Source organism: Vicugna pacos, chromosome 1 (genome assembly GCF_048564905.1).
Source record: "Vicugna pacos chromosome 1, VicPac4, whole genome shotgun sequence".
Classification (NCBI taxonomy): Eukaryota; Metazoa; Chordata; class Mammalia; order Artiodactyla; family Camelidae; genus Vicugna; species Vicugna pacos.
This window is the reverse complement of record NC_132987.1, coordinates 114619362-114641163: the sequence shown is the minus strand read 5'-3', so window position 1 is coordinate 114641163 and position 21802 is coordinate 114619362. Positions and strand designations below refer to the sequence as shown.

The following is a 21802-nucleotide window of genomic DNA, read 5'->3' as shown; positions in this document are numbered from 1 at the left end:
GATTTACTTTTAAAAAAAATTGCTTGGTGCTGCTTGGAGAATGGAATCCAAAGGGGCAGGTGTGGAAGAGCAACTCTGGTCAGGATGCTCCAAGAGTGGGCACAGGTAAGAGATGACAATTCAGGATGGTAGCAAAGGAGACAGAATGAAATGGCCAGGTTGGGGATACAGTCTGTAAATGGAGTCAAAAGGATACGCTGATGGATCGGTTGTGTAGTGTAAGGAGAGGCACCAGGCATGGCTCCCAGTAGCTGGACAGATGGTCAGTGTTATGAACAGAGATGCTGAAGACTCTGGAATGTGCAAGGTGATTTGGTTTTTTTGTTTTTTTTTTTTTTTGGTAAATGACTTTGGCAAATTGATCTTGCTGGAGGCTGAAGGCCCTTCTGACATATACTCAGAAGTATCCTAAGATAGAATCCTAAGGCGTCGTACAGGTGTTTGCCCTTCCCCCTTGCCCCATCCTTGAACCAGGTCACCAATCTGTTCTAATTTTTGCCCCCACATCTCTGGATCTTGTCCTTTCCCCTCTGCTTTCTTCTTCTCCCTCTCCACACTGTGCCAAGGCTGGAACAACATTAAGCATGTAAGTTGCCAAAAGGATATAGAATATTGGCCAGTTTCCCTCCAGCTCCTTATTATTAAGACAATTTCTAGGAAGATGTATTGTCTTTGGCCACTGTTACAATTTGGCACTATATACACCGACTTGAATCCGTCCTCTGAGGGAGAATTCAGGTTTTCCTGTGTTCTTAATTAGAAACTGGATTGAAGAGATAAGTAGCCCCAAAGTATTAATAAGTTACAGTTTCAAAGTTCATAAATTAGTTGAAACTGAAATATAGTTTCTACATGGAACAAAGTTATAAAGGTTTCTGACAGACACTCCCCAGCAGTCCACATCACTCATGTATTTGAAAAAAGGTCCAGAGCAAAGAAAGTAAGGTCCAGAGACAGAGGGAAACTAGAAACAGTTCCCAGTTCTCAATCCAGTATTTTCTTCTTCCCCAGATGACTGACACAGGGACTGCCTAAAATAAAACTTTAGACTCAAACTCAATCCTCTCTCTACCAAAAAGAGTACAGGCCTTTCCTGTGACCCAACTAGAAAAACCACAGGAGAACACAAGATGAGTGCAAGAGGGAGAAAAAAATGATTTCATTAGGTCAGCTGTTATTTGTAAGTTTAAAAACCTAAGTTTGAAGAGGTGAAGTACTGCCCAGGCTTACAAAGTGAACAAGCATCAGAGCTAGTGCTGAACGATGGATCTCACTCGTGCTCTGCCCTGCACCTTAGCGGGACACCTGTGGTTCATGAAACTCAAAACTGCTTTCCTGAGATATTTCTACGTACTTACTATATAGCACAGGGAACGATATTCCATTTCTTGTAATAACATATAATGGAAAAGAATCTGAAATTGCACATATACATGTATAACTGAATCACTTTGCTGTCTACCTGAAACTAATGTAAATCAACTATACTTCAATAAAATATAAAATTAAAAAAATTTTATTTTGGGAAAAGATACTTAGAGGTGTGTTTTTCCCCCATAGCAATTCTTTTTTTCTTTTTTAATTTAAAGTACAGTCAATTACAATGTGTCAACTTCTGGTGTACAGCACAATGTCCTGCATATACATACATATATTTATTTTCATATTTTTCAATAAAGGTTATTATAAGATATTGAACATAGTTCCCTGTGCTATACAGAAGAAACTTTTTGTGTGTGTGTCTTTTTTTTTTTTAACATTTTTTATTAACTTATAATCATTTTACAATGTTGTGTCAAATTCCAGTGTTCAGCACAATTTTTCAGTCATTCATGGACATATACACACTCATTGTCATATTTTTTGCTCTGTGAGTTATCATAACATTTTGCGTATATTTCCCTGTGCTATACAGTGTAATCTTGTTTATCTATTCTACAATTTTGAAATCCCAGTCTATCCCTTCCCACCCTCCACGCCACTGGCAACCACAAGTCTGTATTCTCTGTCTGTGAGTCTATTTCTGTCCTGTATTTACGCTCTGGTTTGTTTGTTTGTTTGTTTTTGTTTTTGTTTTTTAGATTCCACATATGAGCGATCTCATATGGTATTTTTCTTTCTCTTTCTGGCTTACTTCACTTAGAATGACATTCTCCAGGAGCATCCATGTTGCTACAAATGGCATTATGTTGTCGGTTTTATGGCTGAGTAGTATTCCATTGCATAAATATACCACTTCTTCTTTATCCAGGCACCTGTTGATGGACATTTAGGCTGTTTCCATGTTTTGGCTATTGTAAATAGTGCTCCTATGAACATTGGGGTGTAGGTGTCATCCTGAAGTAGGGTTCCTTCTGGATACAAGCCCAGGAGTGGGATTCCTGGGTCATATGGTAAGTCTATTCCTAGTCTTTTGAGGAATCGCCACACTGTTTTCCATAGTGGCTGCACCAAACTGCATTCCCACCAGCAGTGTAGGAGGGTTCCCCTTTCTCCACAGCCTCTCCAGCATTTGTCATTTGTGGATTTTTGAATGACGGCCATTCTGACTGGTGTGAGGTGATACCTCATTGTCGTTTTGATTTGCATTTCTCTGATAATTAGTGATATTGAGCATTTTTTCATGTGCTTTTTGATCATTTGTATGTCTTCCTTGGAGAATTGCTTGTTTAGGTCTTCTGCCCATTTTTGAATTGGGTTGTTTATTTCTTTCTTATTGAATCGTATGAGCTGCTTATATATTCTGGAGATCAAGCCTTTGTCGGTTTCACTTGCAAAAATTTTCTCCCATTCCGTAGGTTTTCTTCTTGTTTTACTTCTGGTTTCCTCTTCTGTGCAGAAGCTTGTAAGTTTAATTAGGTCCCATTTGTTTATTCTTGCTTTTATTTCTTCTAGGAGAAAATTTTTGAAATGTATGTCAGATAATGTTTTGCCTATGTTTTCCTCTAGGAGGTTTATTGTATCTTGTCTTATGTTTAAGTCTTTAATCCATTTTGAGTTGATTTTTGTATATGGTGTAAGGGAGTGTTCTAGCTTCATTGTTTTACATGCTGCTGTCCAGTTTTTCCAACACCATTTGCTGAAGAGACTGTCTTTATTCCATTGTATATTTTTGCCTCCTTTGTCGAAGATGAGTTGACCAAAAGTTTGTGGGTTCATTTCTGGGCTACAGAAGAAACTTTTAAAAAAATTTCTAGTAGCAATTCTTGACGAAAAGTAAATTATGCCATCAAATTTATTTGACAAAATGTCAGAGAAAAATTGAAGAGAAGGAAAATTTTTGATTCAACCTAAGTCTGCCAACTCATTATCTTCACTGTTAATAAAAATTTTCCCTATGAAAAGAATAAGTCTGCAAAAATGACTTGGTATACACTGGTTTAAAAAAAAAACCAGTCTGGAAAACTAACAACTGTCTTAATTGAAAAAAAGTGAAGTTTCCTAAATAATACTTTATTTTTCTCCAATATACTCATTAACATGTAACAATTTTTATGCTATTATTGACCACCTCCTTCCACTGGACTGCAATTTCTATGAAAGCACACATTTTCTCTATTTTGTTCACAGCTGTATTCCCAACACCTGCAACAGTCATTGCCCCATAGAAGACATGTAATAAATATTTTTCCACTGTTGCATGAATAAATGTAAAGTAAGATTTCCTTGCAGCAGAGTATTCACTGTAAGACTGCTTCCTGAATGAACCTTCACAGATTGGAAATACAGTATAAAAGCAGAATTCAGTGGAGGAAGTTAAGTCTGGGAAAGGAAGTTCTAGTGAGTGATCTTGACCAATGGTGTGAAACACATACCAGGACACAAAGCAAAAGAGGTTTAACACAGACGTCACAAGTCTCTTGCGTTGAAACTCATGCACTGAACCAACAGGTCAGTGCCCCTGTGTGCACATATGCATGAATGTTCTCTTTCTCCCTCTCTCTCTCTGCCTTTTAATTTATTTTTAAAAATAATTCCAAAAAAAACCTGGTTATCTCATTTTTCTAGTTCAAAGTAGATCAGAAGTTAATACCAGAAGGGCAACACAGTTGAGACTGTCTGGCAGCCAATGTGCTGACAACCAGGAAAAAGAAAATAAAGCAGATACCAAAAAAAGCACAGGAATCTGGTAGGATTTAATTTCAATTCAAACATACCCACACATAAATAATACATAATTCCCTATGAAAGTTTTGCTATTTCAGAACATACTTAATGATTTTCACACTGATGACACTTACAATCAAGTTTAGATTACGTTCTGTAGACTCTGCTTAAAGGCAACAAGGAGGGGAGGGTATAGGTCAAGTGGTAGAATGCATGTTTAGCATGCATGAGGTCCTGGGTTCAATCCCCAGTACCTCCTCTAAAAATAAATAAGTAAACCTAATTACCTTATCCCCCTCCCCCCCCCAAATTAAAGAATACACATGATTGACCTACTACTTTATAGTACAGGGAACTGTATTCAACTTCTTGTAAAAAGATATAATGGAAAAGAACCTGAAAAGAAAAAAATATGTATGGATGGATATGTTTAAAAAATTAAAAAATAAAAGTATTAAAAAAATTTTAAGGTAACAAGAACTATATTAATCTTTATTAATTTCCATAAAATTAAAAAATTTAAAAGTTGATGATTTAAGGGGACAACCAATTAGTTGGATAATTTAGTTATGTGGAATCCCCAGTCCCTGATGATGATAACAGCTACCTTTTGAGGGTTTTGTTTTGAGGACCTATCATGTGCCAGGGCCTACACTAAGTCCTTTATATACTGTTTCTCTGCTAATCCACTCAATAACCCTGTAAGGAAATATTTTAAGTCTTCCCATTTTCTAGATTAGAAAACTGAGGTGGGGGAGGGTAAATACATGTTCCAAATCATAAAGAAAGAAAGTCATACAGCTGGGAGTCAAACTACAAATCATGAGCTCTTTCAACTACAGCAAGTTGCCTCCCCAACGCTAATAAGCCCAGGAAGTGAAGTATTAACTGTTAGAACTATACATCGTGGAAAGCTGGCTTCTTGGCAGAAGAATTCAGCACGGCTTCCCGAAGTCGTAAACCTAGAACCCAAAACTATATGTACCACTCTTCTTCACCTACTCTTTTTCTTTCCTGTGGTTTCCAAAGACTGAAGGCTAATTTGTGCTAGTTAATCAAGGAATTCAACAATATTTATTATGCATTTACCTTGTATAATGTTGTAATAAAAACTGGTTATTTCACTATTAACCCTCAAATATTTTCTTTACTTTCTATTTAATGAAAGATACAGAACCATCACATTATAAAGCAAGAAATGTGGGACAATGATGAGTATGGGTGATGTGGATGAAGCCAAAAGAAACTGGTTGGGAAAAAATCAACATGTAGATTTCTCAACTGGAAATTCAAATTTATGGCAGTGCTAGCTTCCATGCACATGTCACCACTTTTTTCTTTTTTAAGTTCCATTATCAGAAAGATACTTTTCAGAAGTATTTCTCTGGTAAAAAGTAGTGGAGTATTTAAGACTAGAGTCTTAAATACAGTTCTCCTACTGTAGCTTAAGAAATTGAAATTAGATATTACTGGACAATTTTATTTTACCTTCTGCTTGTATGAAGTCCCAACTTACCATATCTGTGCTAAAACAGGTTGAGGTAACCCAGATTGAAAAAAAAAGTTTCTAGCTTGATCACCTGTGAATTAAATGGAAAAAGTTTCAGAAGAAAACAGCAGCTGAGAGATATCCTCTTATGGCAAAATTACAAAAAGGGGGAGGCTAATAATCCCGTAAATACTGAACTGAATACATTTTGAAAGCCAAATGGTAAGTTTATAAGTAACAGTCAAATGAACCCAACAGCAATGACTTTAGAACCTAATACTTAACAAAAGTCACCTCAAAAAACACATACCATTTTGTAGAGGTAGATTGTCCACCTTAATTAATCTGCTAGTAACTAAGATGGTAACAGCTACACATTATGACAAAGTGCACCTACAGGATCCTCAAGAAACTGATGACCCATATGTCTACTTTATAGGACAGTTCTTTGCCACTCCCAATCATCTACACTTCAAATTTTTGGTATTATAATATATTTATGAAGAGTAAGTAACAATGATTAAAAGACCACATCTATGACTAAGAGTTAATAAGCTAATGCGAACTATGAGACAAACACACACAAAAACAAGTCCCCAGGAAACCTACATCTCATCTTTTCACTAAAGCTAATTCCTGAAGAGTCATTGAAGAGAAAGACACTAGAAAGGCAAAGTACAAAAGGATCTTTAGGGACACAGAAATAGGAGGATTCTTTTTTTTTTTTTTTCTTATGTTCAGAATCTGTTAATTTACTTAAGTTTCTCAAGCCAGTTCAGGATCAGAATTAAAGAAGTGTTTTCACTCAAGGACAACAGTCCAATGCTACATTACTTAAAGAATGTGGTCCATTAACCTTAACCAATTCCCATCAGTGATATGTCTGAAACAAGTGACCTGGCATCCATTAAGGACAGCAAAAGGGCTTGAGTATATTGGAGGTAAAGGAACTGTGAAAATCCAGACCCCAGGCTAAGGCAAAATAGGTAAACTGCCCCCTCAGTCATATGTGCCCACCTTCACTCTGCATAAGAGATTTTCCACAGAAATATGCACTGCGATAAGTAAAAATGTACAAATACTGACTCCAATTACCAGTAATAAATCCAGATATTGGCTTTAAACTATGGAACTGTTGGTCATGCTTCGCTCTTTCCTCTACAGTTATGGCCCAAATATCCAGGCTGCCTACAATCCAAAGAAAAGACAAAGAATTATTCGAGAAAAAAAACAAAAGTGTGCACACACACTGTTTCCATAGTACTTTAACATTCTGTCATTATGTTACAAATGATTTGATAAATTAACATCTGTTCATCCTTGGAAGTTATGAAGATAAAATTGGAAAACTAAGAGTAAAGCAAGCCAAAAAAAAAAAAAGACACTGGCACAAATTCTTTTTTAAAAAACTTACCCCATATCCCTACAGTTAGCAGGACTGTATGAAAATATAAATTAATAATCATCATTTATTTACATAAACTTCAGCAATAATCTAATTTAAAACAGCATTTTCAGATGTCCTAAATGCCCCAGGTAAAAGTTATGCAAAAACTGAGCTTCACAATTAGTATCTTATGAGATTCCCTGAGAATCTTTTTGGGGTGATAAAAATATTCAACTACTAGATTGTAGTGAATTTTACGGTAGGTAGATTATAACTCACTGAAGCTGTTTTTATAAATGGGTACCCTGGAAAAAAACAAATGATGGCAAAGTAAAGGGAAAGGGCCTTAGGTTCTTCTTCAGCGTCAGCTTTTGGACTGACCAGGTAGATATCGCCTTGTTTGAGATCATCGTCACTGGAGTGCTAGGTCTCCTCAAATGAATTCACCAAAATAACTGCAGACTACGTAGGTAGAAAGCTTCCAAAAGTTCAGACATTTTCCAAAAAGGTGGGAAGAGGCAATATGTGACGGTGCCTAGCATACAAGCAAAATGTCTAAACACTGTGTCTCCCCTCTCTGCAGGGTCTGGTATGACAGTGACGGGTGGAGCAGTGGTTCATTCGGCCCTGCAAACAGAATTGCCCGACGCCTCGTGTGCCAGGCACTGCCTTAGACATTCGGGATAAAATGGTGCCTGAGGCAGATATGATCCCTTCCCTCACAGGCCTGACAGCCCTGCAACTTCTACTGCCCTGTCAGAATTTGTCCCTGCAATTATAAACAGAAGCAAAGCCCTCAAATGAAAAGACAAAACAAAAACAAACAAACAAACAAACAAAACTTGCTCAGTAATTAAGATGGGGGACAAAAACAAAACACAAAATAAAACAAGAACACTAATGGTTTTGAAAAGGTGGCAGACTTCTGTACCAGAACATCACTTTTACAGATGTGATCACAGGGCTGGTGCTTTGTGCCGACTTACTCTCTTCATGATGACTAGGTTAGACAGCTGCCAAGAGAAATTCATTAACATGGCATGCTCCCTTTTAAAACAGAACAAAACAAAAACTGGGCCAGGAAGCAAAATCAACATTTAACACTTTCCTAATAATGGGCCAGGAAGCAAAATCAACATTTAACACTTTCCTAATAATGTTAGGAAAAATTACCTGAAAAACACATCTTATGCAGATTGATGTTTCAAGCAGATAAACTAAAGTAAAAATAAAACAAACAAAACTGCCATGCTTTAAATCCAGTCTTCAGAAAAAGTATAGAAGAAATGACCCCGTCACTTGAAACTTGAACAAAATAAATTGAAAAAAACACAAAACAAAGTAAAAACAACAAACAAACAGGGATGGAAGGGGATTCACTAATGAAACAACTTAGAGGAGACACGTGAACTAACACAATGTGTGTCTCTTGTTCAGATCTTGATTTGAACCAACCAACCATACCCAAAAAAACATCTAAAGACTATCAGAGAAATTTTAACAGACTTGATAGTTGAGGATATTAAGGACTTACTGTAAATTGTGTAGGTGTGATAATGGTATTGGAGTTATATCTTTAAAAGTGTTATCTTTTAGAAACATACACAAGTATTTGTGGATGACATGACCTGATGTCTGGGAGTTGCTCAAAAGAATCCAGAGGAAACAATATTGGCCATGAGTGGATAGTCACTGAAACTTTATGATGGGTTGATTATATTTTTCCCTCTCCATATGTGTACATCTGAAATTTGCCACAATACCGAGTTTTTAAAAATATGGTTCCAAAGTAAATGAAAAAAAGGAAAATCTTTTTAAACTTACCACCAAAAGGTGTTGGAAACTGAGCCATGGTTCTGTTACTTTCACCTTGCTAATCGACGCCTGTAATTGAAATGCAATATTTTAAGTTTATGAAAACCTCATTCTTAGATACTTATAAACCCACTAATGACTGAAGACTGCTACCTGAGCTAGGATATAGCACTGCGAATGAAAGTTACAACCAAGGGTTCATTCATTCCTTGGCTGCACAGTTTCTCAGTGCCAGGTGCAGTGATGGGCACAGCAGAACGTAGATGAAAGACTCTTTCGCAACAAGAAGCTTTCAGTCTGGTACTGATAACAGCGCAGGGCAGCCTAGTCCATCTACGTGACAGTTATAACAACGGCTTTTTTTTTTTTAAATATACTTTTTTTTGAGTTTTGGTTCTTTGTGTTTTTTTTAATGGAGGTACTAGGGAGTGAACCTAGGACCTTGCCCATGCTAAGCATGTGCTCTATCACTGAGCTATACCCTCCTCCCAACAACTGCTCTTTCTTTTTTTTAAGAATCAACAGAATGCAGTAATCCAATCATAAAGGACAGTCAAATGTGCTTACACATATTCAAGAAATCAATCTGCTCTTTTTAATGAGCACGTAGTACATGCTGTGCACTGTACTAGGTGATTTATAGTTCTTACCTCTTTCCATCAAAATCGCACCCCTATGACATAGGTACTATATTACCATCCCTAAATTACACACAAACAAAATGAGATCGGAGAGCTGAAGTGATTAGAGCAACACCACACATCTGGTGACCAAGCTCGTTTGAGCAGGGGCAACAAATTCCACATAGCCTGTGTTGCACTCATGAAAAACATTGTCTGCGATCGCTGCTTAAAGATTTAGAGAAAGGCCATAAACAATGCACACTGTATTAATGCCTGCCCAGCACACCAAACCCAAACCCGGCTCAAAGATCCTCATCAGGCATTATTTGTTCATGAACAGTCAGTGTGAAACCAAGCCAGTCCTCTTCCTCAACTAAAAATATTCAAACTTAATATCTTTCCTTATGCTTAATTTATCAACATGATAAATGTACACAGTTAAAAATGAATAATAGTCACAGAAAAAAATCAGATAAATTTAGAACTAAAAAATGACAGTCCCTTGCCCTAATACTCCTCAATTTCATCTGTCCACAAAATTTTAAATTTCCAAAAGCTCCTTCTTATTCTCAACTATTTATTCCTAGTGTTCTTCCCTCCTCCTCCCTTTTTAAAATGGATACAACTTCTTTTACTCTTCTGATTTTTTTTTTTATTTTACTATTAGTTTACTTCTGTTTCTTGCATCATTTGATTCCTTTTTTGTTTGTTGGCTTGTAAGTTGTTTTGGATCATTCTTTCACTTTTGAAGTTTTCCTCTTATTATCTGGTGATCCTTGGGTGCACCTTCATATTTAACAATGAGGCACTAAAAGATGCTCAGAAGCTGGGAGTGGATGGCAGATTTGTTGACGATGAGCTTATTCATATGATGATCAAATATATCCAGTCATTTTTCACTGGAAGACCCCCTAAGGTTAGTATGTAGAGGTTTTTTTGTTTTTTTGTTTTTTTATTGAAGCTATTCAACTAGATGTGGTGGTTCAGCTGGCTTCTGGGGAGGAGTGGAGAAAGGCGAAGGAGATGAAGGGCCTACACTTCAGTGGGTGGACTTGGATATAATCCCTTTATTTTCACCCCTCTAGTCTGGAGATCTCTGGTCTAGGGCTCTTTCTATCTCTCCAGGAGGAAGGGGACTGAAGTAGTCATGCACCTGCTGGGGGTGCAGGAAAGAATGGTTCAAAAGATCTGGAAACAGACTTTTAAAGAATTTCCATTTTCAGTTGGAAAACTGGCATGTGCCTTTGGGAATGCCAGGAACCTCCAAGCATTCTGAAGCCTGGGGCAAACTGGTTTGATCTCATCTTTATCTGTAGGCACTAGGTTATCCTCCTCTGAACTCAAAGTACCACTCCTTTCCAAAGTTGGAAAGTTGGATGATTTATTACCTAATTTCAAGATTTACTATAAAGCAACATAACTGAGACCATGTGGGATTAACACAAAGGCAGACATACCAGGTCAATGGGACAGAAGAGTTCAGAAATAAATTTACACATTTTTGGTGAATCCATTTTTTGTAAACTGGCAAAGGCAAACCACTGGGGAAAAAATGTCTTTTCAACACACAGAAGTAGATCAACTGGATATCCATGTTGGGGGGAGTGGGAAGAAAAGGAAAAAATAACAACAACAATAAAAAAAAAAACCACTGATCCTTACTTCACAAAATACATAAAAATTCATTAAAAATGGAGCAAAATTTTGTACTGGCCAAATTTAAAACAACATAGTTTTACATTAAAACATTTCTAAAAGATAGAATATCTTCACTACCATGGGCTAGGAAACAATTTCTTAGAACACAAAAAAGCATAATTTATTTAAAAAAAAAAAAAGAGAGTGCAAAACTAGGCTTCACCAAAATGAAATGCTAGCTCTTCAAAATATGCCATTAACAAAAACAAAAAGGCAAGCCATAGACTGGGAAAAAAACATGTGCAACATATACAGCAGACAAAGGAACTGTATTCAGAATATATAAAGAACACTTACAACTTAAAAATAGTAAGACAAGTAACTTAGGAAATTGATAAGAGATATAAAGAGACACTTCACAAAATAACTCACAAAGATGGCCAATAAACATATAAAAAGATACTCAACATCATTAGACACTAGGGAAACTAGACCAAAGTGATATGCCACTGTATTTCCACTAGAATGGAGAACATGGAAAAGACTGACCACACCATCTGTGCTGGCAAAGATGTGGAACAGTGGGACTCTCAGACACTTCTTGGTGGGAATGTAAAGTGGTATAATCACTTTGGAAAACAGTTTTATCAAAAAGTTATATGGCTGCCATTCGACTCACTCTACTTCTATATATTTAGCTAACAGAAATGAAAAGTCATGTCCACAGGAAGATTTCTATACAAACATTCATGTCAGCTTTATTTTTAAGAGTCAAAAACTAGCAACCCAAACAACTGATGAACGGATAAACAGTGATATATCCACACAAGGAAATACTACTTAGCAATAAAAAGAAACCAATTGTTGCTATAAGCAATAACATGTATGAATGTCAAAATTACTATGCTTAGCGAAAGAAGTCAGGGGTGTGTGTGTGTGTGTGTGTGTGTGTGGGTGGGTGTGTGTGTGTATACATGCACACCCAGTATGATTCCATTTTTGTAAAACTTTTTTTTGTAAAACTTTTTTTAAGCAAATTTCTAGAATTTTTATGGAAGTGTTTTTAAAATTTTTTTACAAGAATATTAAATTAAGGAGTTTATAATTACCTCACATGACTCAATAGCAAAATAACAATAACAAATCTTAAATGGGCAAAGGACCTAAACAGATACTTTACCAAAGAAGTCATGCAAATGGCTAACAAGCACACTGAAAAGGCGCTCAGTATCACTACTGATCAGAGAAATGCAAATCAGAAACACAGTGAGATATCACCTCATACCAGTTAGGATGGCTACTATCAAAACGACATGGGATAACAAATGCTGGCTAGGCTGTAGAAAAGGAAACCCTTCTGCACTGTTGGTGGGAATGTAAATTGGTGCAGCCTCTACGGAAAATAGTATGGAAGTTTCTCAAAAAATTAAAATGGAACTACCATATAATCCAGCAATCCCACTTCTGGGGATATATCCAAAGGAAATGAAATCAATATCTCAAAGAGATATATGAGCTCCCACGTTCACTGCAGCATTATTAACAACAGTCAAGACATGGAAACAATGTAAGTGTCTGTGGATGGACAAACAGATAAAGAAAATGTGGGATACATATACAATGCAATATTATTCAGCCTTAAAAAAAGAAGAAAATTCTGCCATTCGTGACATGGATAAACCTGGAGGACATTTTGCTAAGTGAAATAAGTCAAACACAGACCAATACTAAGGACCTCACTTACATGTGAAATCTAAAATCGTCGAACTCACAGAACCAGAAGGCAGAACAGTGCTTGCCAGGAACTGGGGGTAAGGAATGAGGAAACTTGGTCAAAGGGTACAAACTTTCAGTAACAAGATGAATAATTTCTGGGGATCTAATGTACAGCATGGTGACCACAGTTAATACTACTGTATTGTAAACTTGAAATCTGTTAAGAGAATGGATTTTAAGTGCACTTACCATGTACATTAAAAAAAAAGGTAACTATGTCAAGTGTGGATGTGTTAATTAACCTGACTGTGGTAATCATTTCACAATGTATACATATACTGAATTATCATGTTGTATACCCTAAATCTATACTCTTTTTATTTGTCAATTATACTTCAATAAAGCTGGGGTTAAAATGAGTTTATAATTAAACAGGGGATAAAAATTCACATCAAAAATCTGTGTATGAGTGTGTGGGTGGAGAGGGAGAGAGAAATGTAAGTAACAAATGATAATTTGGGGAGGTAATTATGTTAATTTATTATTGTTATTATTCATTTTTTAAATGGAGGTACCAGGGACTGAACCCAGGACCTTGTGCATGCTAAACACCGCACTCTACCACTGAGCTATACCCTTACCCCCAACAAATAATAATTAGCTAAAACTCTATTATTAAATGCTTATTACTACACCTGACCCATATTAGCCAATTCAGCACTATTAATAACCCTATTAAACAATATCCCATCTTACAGATGTGCAACTAAAGCACAGTTTACATACAGATATTAAATGACAGAAGAGAGTCAGTCTGGTTTCAGTGCTAATGTATATAACCTCATACTTTCAGAATTAAGAAGTTAATGGGACATTCATGAAGTAGTTAGCCTAGTAAACTAACCAGCATGGAGCTGCAGGGTGAGGAGTGAGGGGATACTGTCCCAAGCAATAAAAGCCTTGGAAAACAAAACAAAACCAAAAAAAACAAAAAAAGGGAAATCAAATGTGTCTGTTTTTTTTAAGTGTTATAGCAGCAGAGGAAACTGAATGGGGGAAATAAGCTTAACAGAATTTTGCCAGATAAGTTCAAAGAGCTTTTACTTCTCACACAAAAAAGTAAAGTGTAGGCATTTACCAAGTAGAAGGTGGAAGTCTTATTTTTTTTTAATCTAACAGAAAGCCCAGAGCAATAGAAAAAAAAAAAAGTGACTGAAGTCACAAGTTCTACCCATATGATAGGATTTCAGCAGGGTAAGGTGGGTCACCTACACTGAAAACAAACAGAACCCCGAGAACCTATCTAGAGGTAAACAGAGAAGGGTGTTCTTCTCCCTAGGGTGCCTGGCCACGCTGCTTGGGGAGCAGGGAGGCAGGACTGCTGCCCTGGAACAAGTGCTTCTGGGGGATGATCTGTCCTTATAGACAGTGAAGGCAGCCACCATGCAGACAAGCGCACCCAGCCCTTCTGTATTAACAGTTTGGTATTTATATTTCCCGTTAGTCTTTTCTCTGCAAATATACAATTGTTTCCTTCTTTTGCACACTTTACATTATACATACATACATTCCCCAAGTTATTAAAATCTTTCATAAACATGTTGCAGGACTTATATTAATTTTTAGAGTGGGGCAAACTGTCCCATATTTACATATAAAAAAAAAACAGAAAAACATTCAGACTAAATATTGAGCAATCCAGAAATAGGTAAACAGTAGTTTGAAAAGTTGGTTAAATGTTAGGATTTTTCAGCCAAAAGCTAAAATATATTTGAGAAAAGTCTTTAACCTTGATTCATTTCAGCTTCAGAAAGGAGAGCTAATTATAGAAAGCTTAAAAAAAAATACTGATTCCTAGTTTCAGTATTTACATTAAAATCCCCAGTGTTGATGTATTTAAAGTAGATCTCTGTAAGTGTGTATTTATAAAATGGGTAGGTCGTCCTTAAAACAGTATTACAATGTTATTTTGCATGATTAAAATTGTGTTAAAATAGGTTTGTTATTTGATCTAATATATTTTGCCATCACAAATAAAGGGAGATTAGAAAATATTAAATGATTTTTAAAATAAAAACACAAAACATGTATAATTGGTTTCTAGCACATAATAGTAAAATTAGCAGTTAAAAAAGGCAAAATTTAATCATGAGGAATAAAAATTTTTAAGTCAATTATTGGCATAATTTAAAATTTTTAATTTATAATAATCAAACTATTTAAAACGTCTTTAAAAACAGGCTATGTAGTACTATTCTGTCAAATTTCCTGAAAGTCTAAAAATTTTCTAATGTATTTTAAAATTAAAAGGAGGGAAGGACAAATACAAAAACAAGTATCGAGACGAAATAAGGTAGTTCAAACTATTCATTCACAGAAAAATGAAACTTCACAATTAGACGCAATCCAAATTAGCAGAATTCTAACCACCAAACAGGGCTAATTAAGAATTAATGCCCTAAAGACCAAAAGGAGATTATGAACATACATCATCTGTTTTTTACTTAATTAATACCCAGTCCCTCACAAAAATCTTATAATCCTCTTATATAAATAAGGAAAACGAGCCCCAACAATTAGAGACAAGCAAAGGTTACAGGAGGGGCAGAGAGCCGGGCCGTGCTGGGAACCCTCTGCAGCTCGGACCATGTTGCTGGACTGTTAACCAGAGAACACCTGGTCTCAGCATTTGAAGACACGCTTGGAGAGAAGGGATCTTATATCAAACGGAACATAGTAAGTGAATCAGGCTTACATTCTGCCTCCTATTCTCCTTAAATTTACAGCATTCTGACAGTTCTAGATTGCAGGCAAATATGCCACCAGAGAAAGGCAAGCTAGCTAGACGGTGTCAGAGGCCAGAGAGGTAAGGAAACAAGGGACCTATTCTTCCCCATATTTAAAACAGACTTCATTTTTAGCTTAGATTTCAACAGGTCTCTTGTCTACACCCAGTTCACAGTGTCCTTTCCCCTTATTCAAGATAATTTATTTGAAATACATTTCCATGGTACTAAGGCAATAAACTTTAAATTTCTTATGAAGAAAAAATTTTTTTAATTTTGGTGGAAAACTGCTCAAAAGGTTTAATTTTAGTTTAAAGGATCTAGAGGATAGGAAGGTACAGAATAGAAATTTTAAATTTCTGGAAATTTGACTTCAGTGAAACATTAAGAAAGGAAAAGGAAAAGTGTTAAAATGTGGACAAAAAAAGAAAAAATATTATTAAGAGCTTAAAAGATATAAAAATACTCTTAGGAATATATAAAAGTACATAATACACTCATATCATGATATTGTCTGATAGTTGAGAGTTGTGGGGGTCTGATTTTTAGGCATCGCTCTACCCCTATTCACCCCTGTTCCAGAACAAAAATTAAAAGGAATCACAGAAAACAAAACAAAAACCCTATTGTCTCTACATCTCTTACTTTTAGAGGCCTTTACATCTCCCAAAATTCAAAATTAGAAAAGCTTAAAGAGGGAAAATCAAAGGAAATCTCTTATTTAAAAAAAAAAAGTCTGCAATAAATGAAAAACAGCTAAAAGAGCCTGTTTTCCCTGCTTTATAAGCACATCTTACACCAGATTCCACTCCTGTGAAAAATGAGCAGGAGATGAACAAAAGGCAGAAAGTTGCCCTGTAAGATTACACATAAAGGCTGGATGTACACAAAGCTCTTTTGAAACACAGAGAAAAGGTACTGAAAGCCAAACAATAAATGGACAAAGGAACTGACAAATCCCAAACATACAGCCAAGCTGATCAATGCCGAAATGTCATGTCTGGAGTCATGGGCCTCAAATGTAGCTTCTACGTGTGCTACTGTTTGAAGTTGAGCAAGGTGATCTGAAAGGGATGTGCAGCTTGGTTTACAAATAAGATTTTAAAACTGCATGAAGGGTGAGGAATCCAATAAAAAAAACAGAGAACCTTACTACTAAGTTCAAAGAGACACTGTCAGCGTTCTGTCTAAAATGCTGTAGTGAATACTCAAGTTGTCCTCTCAAAAGAGAACAGGCAAGCCTTCCAGATTGTTGTTGTTGGGGGAGTAAGGGGTGGCAGGGGATGGAGGTGAGAAGGGGAAGGGTCAGCAATGACCAGTGGCCAGCAATCACTGTCAGGCCCAGCTGTCAGCACATCGCTTGGCAACACTCACTGGCATTTCAAAAGACTGGTCCATTTACTCCTGCTCACTTTCCACAAAGAGAAAGGCCAGGGTATTCGCCTACAGAGCTCAAGGAGCAGATTTTGACCCCAGTTCTTCTAAATCACCCTTCCTTTAATATTTGCAATAAGAGAGAATTTATCAGGGAGCAATAAAACCAAAACGTAGTTATAAAGTTGAAAAACGAGGGACAGCACAACAAAGAGACAGAAAGGCATTTCTGTTTTAAGAGAGAAATGGAAATTAACCAGCCCTTCTCTGAAGCTTATTTCCACCTCTAGACCACCAACTAACTGCAGAGTAACATCTGAAAAGTAAGTCATTAACCATAGCTTGTCTAACTTTTTTAAGAAATCAGATTCTACAGCACTATAGGATAGCCATGCATAAAACTTTGATAAAATAATTGAGGGACTTTATTTCTTCCAGAAGGTCCCATTTTCAAGAGGGTCATGAAGAATAAAATTTTATCACAAGGTACTGAAAGCTGAAAAAGTAATTCCCGGAAAAAAACAGGTTACCCCAAACCAAACAGCAAACAATAATTTTAAGAATCAATAAGTGGAAGAAGGGCACTTCAGATTTTTGTTTTAAACAAAAATTTAAGGAATTTCAAGATCATCAAAAAAAACTAATGAAATTCTATAAATTTGACCTATTATCAACTCACTTTTCACTTCCTTCCTAAATAAAAATAAGTGGCCAAAATAGAAATTTCACAAGCAATTGTTAATACTTAGCACGTGAAAAAAAATGTAATGAACTAGGTAATGGGAGAACAAAATGTTGTCCTCTGTGTCATGTGGATAAATATGGTCACTAAAAAAAAGGAGATGATCTTAAGGTTTTCTTCCAAATAAAAATTGAATTTTCAACACATTACAAGGAAAATGCACATTTAAAAGAAAATATTAAAATAACTTTCATGTTACAGCACAAGAAATGATGTCACACTTAGTCTTAAGTCAACACAGTGTACTAACTGACTACTCTCACCTTTATCTCTAGGCAATTAACTTATAAACCTCTAAACACAGGGAACAACCAAGCCTGATTTTATCAGTTCAGCTGCAGGAACAGTGGTCATGGTTAGGCAGAGCAAAATTTCAGAGACAGCCTCAGTTTTAGAAAAGAAGTAAAAAAACTACCTAGAAAGCACTGATTGTGCAAAACAGCACTGCAACACTGAAAAGAGCAAGAAAGCAGGAAGGCTTCCTGCCGGATTTTTAAGCCTGCTTCGGCAAAAGCAGTTCAACAGCCGCAACCAGAGTTTACAGATTACAGTAAAGAAGAAATGAAACATACGCATGCTGTACAGAAAACCATCATGCGCTAGTATTGATAAAATGCTCTACATTTGAATATATTCTTCAACATTAAATTGGCTACATGTAAGCCTTGATAAGGAGATCTCTGACCTCTTCACAGATGTAGTGTTACAATGGGCAGCAAAGACAATTAAACCAACTCCTGATGCCAGCCAGCAAGTGGAAACCTCAAGGGAGATTTGTTTTAATCTCTTATTAGAGTCTTCACTAAGGACTGTTAAGTGTTTGCCCAATCAGGAGAAAAAGGAAATCTATATCGCTACCAATTGATAATCTGATCCACGCAAAGATGCCGGCTGCCTCCTGTTACAGTTGAAGATTATTTTAAAGAACGGGCGAAGTCCAAGGGAAAAGCCCTACTGCAACGTCACTGAAAAGTCACCGAGTGTCATGAATGAGAGTAAAGGACAATGCAGTCATTAACAAAAACCAACTGTGCCCTGCTAGGTGACCTAGAGGACTTCTATGCAGGACAAGATTTATCACCACTAGGAAGTTTTAGGACTAAAAAAACTGTTCAATAACATTAGCATCACTAAAACGCTTAACAGACTGCAGCCAACAGAAAACCAGAGCGTCTGAGAAGGCAACAGATACATGATTCAAATCTTTAAGTTCACTTCACTTGACTGAATTACACTGAAATATATCTAAGCCTGAGAAAAAGGAGAAAAGCTGAAAAGAATCCTGGTCATCATTTACTCAATTGAGGATTTCACTCAATTTCTTTAAGTAGATCCGGTTGTACCATTAAGGTACAGAAAGGAATCTTGGAAGTGTCTGTGATCTGGAATAAAATTTAAAAAGAAGGAAACCTCAGACTTTCTCAATTTCATATTTTCTTTAAAATAGTTCAACTCTCATAATATGAAAAACTTTGTAGAGCCCAATTTTATTCTCAAGATGTGAATTACAACTCAGTTTATCTCGAATTACAATTCAGGCACATAACGTAAAGTTGACTGCATTTAATTTCAATATTGTGTAGTCCAGTAGAGCTATTAAGCTTCACAACTCCAAATAACATTCAAAAGATTTTGAAAAGATAACTATTGCTACTGAAGGGAAGAAAAGTTAATTCATTCAACATGCAGTTCATTGATTAACATTCATCTATGTGGATATTATAAAACTAACCCTTTTATTCCCTCTCTGACAAAGCTTTTCTTATTTCCTTTACACCCCCACCTTTAAAATGGACCTTAAAAAGTTTTCGTCAAAGGGAATTTTCACTTGGGAATTTAAGCCAATTTAATTAAGGTCAATCCAGCTTGGAAAGCTCACTACAAAGGAATGAAGTAAAATCTCAAAATAAGTAAGTTTATTATTGCAGATTTCCAATACTAATAATAGTACAGCACACAGAGCCCATTGCTGGTGGGGGGACGAACTGCTACAGCTCTTTTGGAAAGCAATGTGACAATCAAGAGTAGGAAAAATATTCTTTACCCACGTAACCAATAATTCAACTCCTGAGAATCTGCCCTAAGAAAATAATCCAAAACGTGAAGATCCATGCCCAAAGATGTTTACTATGACTTAATTTTTAACAATTAAAACTCGAAATAATCTTCATCTAAAACTTGTACAATAATTCATAGTTACTACTTTCAATACATTATATCAAATGAGATAACCCATCAGACTGTGAAAGCCTGGAGAAAAAAGCTACCAACCCCATCAAGAGAATAAGAAGCCACTCTGCAGAGTAACTAGCAAGGAGTGTGATTTAAATTAATACCTGTATACAGATACACAGGGAACAGCATTCTAGACTAGAGAACAGCACCAAGGGTGTGGGCAAAGCACCATATGAAAGTGTAAAATGCATCCAACAACTAGTCAACACTTCTAAATGGCGAGGAATGGAAAAGGGACGAGAGCACAGAAGAGATGCTGCAGCGAGGAGGGCAACCCAGCAGTGGAGGGTCACCTCCAAAATGTCTTTCAATCTAAGGAGCCTTGTTTTCACTAAAGGTGGCTTCCTTTGGACACAGTCCACATAAGCAGCAGCTATACAAACTATTTAATTTTAAATTTTTATTTTCTTGAAAGTTGAGTAAAATCATACAAAAATGGTCATACTTATTACCATTTAGAAAACAGCCCACTGACAAAGTTGCAAGATAACTTACCCATACTCGAAGAGCTCTGCACAGAAATAGATGGATTAATGTTTAAAGTTATCTTTTATGATCAGAATATCTGAACCTTTATATTTTCTTCCGTCTGTGGTTATATTTCAACAGGTGACATCCAGAAATTTGACTGAAGAATGTTATTCTGAATATATATATATATATGTATATATATAATAGAAATGTATATAGAAAGATGAATAATCACACTGTCTATGTGGAATTCTAACAAAGCTGCTGGTTTTTAAACCTCACACTTTACTGCAAGCTGAGCATGCTACTCCAGGGGAAATCATGGGCATTACAACAGCACTGACAGCAGCAAGACCACAAGTCATTCTGAAAAAAAGGCAAACTTCTACTGATTCTCACAGTAGGTGAGGCAGCACAACCAGAGAAGGATCAACAAGTTTGAAGTCTGCAGCTGCAGAGCATCCAGCAAGCATCCAGCTCTGGTACTTACTGGCTGTGGACCTTGTGTAAGTTGTTTAGACTATTTCTAAGCTTTAGATTCTTCATCTGTAAAATGCAGGTAATAATAGTACCTAATTCAAAAGGCTCATAATGACAAAGATGCTCTCCCTGACAAACTTTAATCAGGCTCCTCTGAGCCCTCTTCTGGCCGAGCTTCAGCCTTGGACCTGCCCCATTCTCAGTCTGCCTAGCCCAGTTTTAGCAAGAATCCTAAGTCAGTTTAATGAGAACCTCCCTACCCCTGATACCTGATCACACCTGATATCTGATCAAGTTCGTCATCTCCAACTTTGATGTACAAGTCTTTGGCCTGCCTTTAGCAAGATTCCAGTTTGGTCAGTTCAGCAAGCATCTCCCTACCCTTGGTGTCACCTCTTGAGTAATTTCCCATCCACTGACCCCATTTCTCCTTGGCTATAAACCCTGATCCGTCCTCGTTGTACTCAGTTGAGCCTGGTGTCTCTCTTCTGCTGCAGTAGTCTTGAATAAAGTCTTCCTTACAATTTTAACAAGTGTCAGGGTAATTCTTTTCTTTAACAAGAGGAATAAAATGAGTTTTAATGTAAATAAAACACTTGGAACATTAACTTATGCACTTCTGTTCACTAACAGTAAACATTAAAAAATAACTACATGTTTAAACTCTACATAGTTCAACTTAATCAATTAATGGCTATTTATTATATAACAGTTACTCTGATGAACATAAAGATCCAAAGAGAGAAAGGTCCTACCTCAAAGAGCTCACATTTAGAATGAAACCGAGAATCACTCTGTATGTGCTTCATACAATGATGGACGACAGGTCAGGGTACAAAGGCAGCAAAGAAGAGAAGCCGATCAACTCAGTGTAGTAGAAAGGTCACCAGACAAGCTTTGAAGGGTGAAGGGAAGTTGCAGAATCACTTTCTGGGTGGA

The 21802-nt window shown here is 36.4% G+C and overlaps 1 protein-coding gene across 10 annotated transcripts in view; it reads right to left on the bottom strand.

Moving 5' to 3' along the window:
* Window positions 1-21802, bottom strand: part of ITSN1 (intersectin 1) — a 185612-nt gene that overhangs the window by 125735 nt on the left and 38075 nt on the right. For 8 of the 10 annotated variants that reach the window (XM_072968809.1, XM_072968800.1, XM_072968822.1 and 5 more), the window contains exons 2-4: window positions 8808-8867; window positions 6692-6784; window positions 5624-5687 (exon numbers count right to left, since the gene is read on the bottom strand). In XM_072968809.1, the coding sequence (XP_072824910.1) occupies window positions 5624-5687; window positions 6692-6784; window positions 8808-8835 (185 nt within the window). In that variant the 5' untranslated portion in view covers window positions 8836-8867. Of the gene's footprint in view, window positions 1-5623; window positions 5688-6691; window positions 6785-8807; window positions 8868-21618; window positions 21794-21802 lie in introns of all 10 variants that reach the window. The other 2 variants (XM_072968804.1, XM_072968808.1) reach the window with 1 other exon arrangement.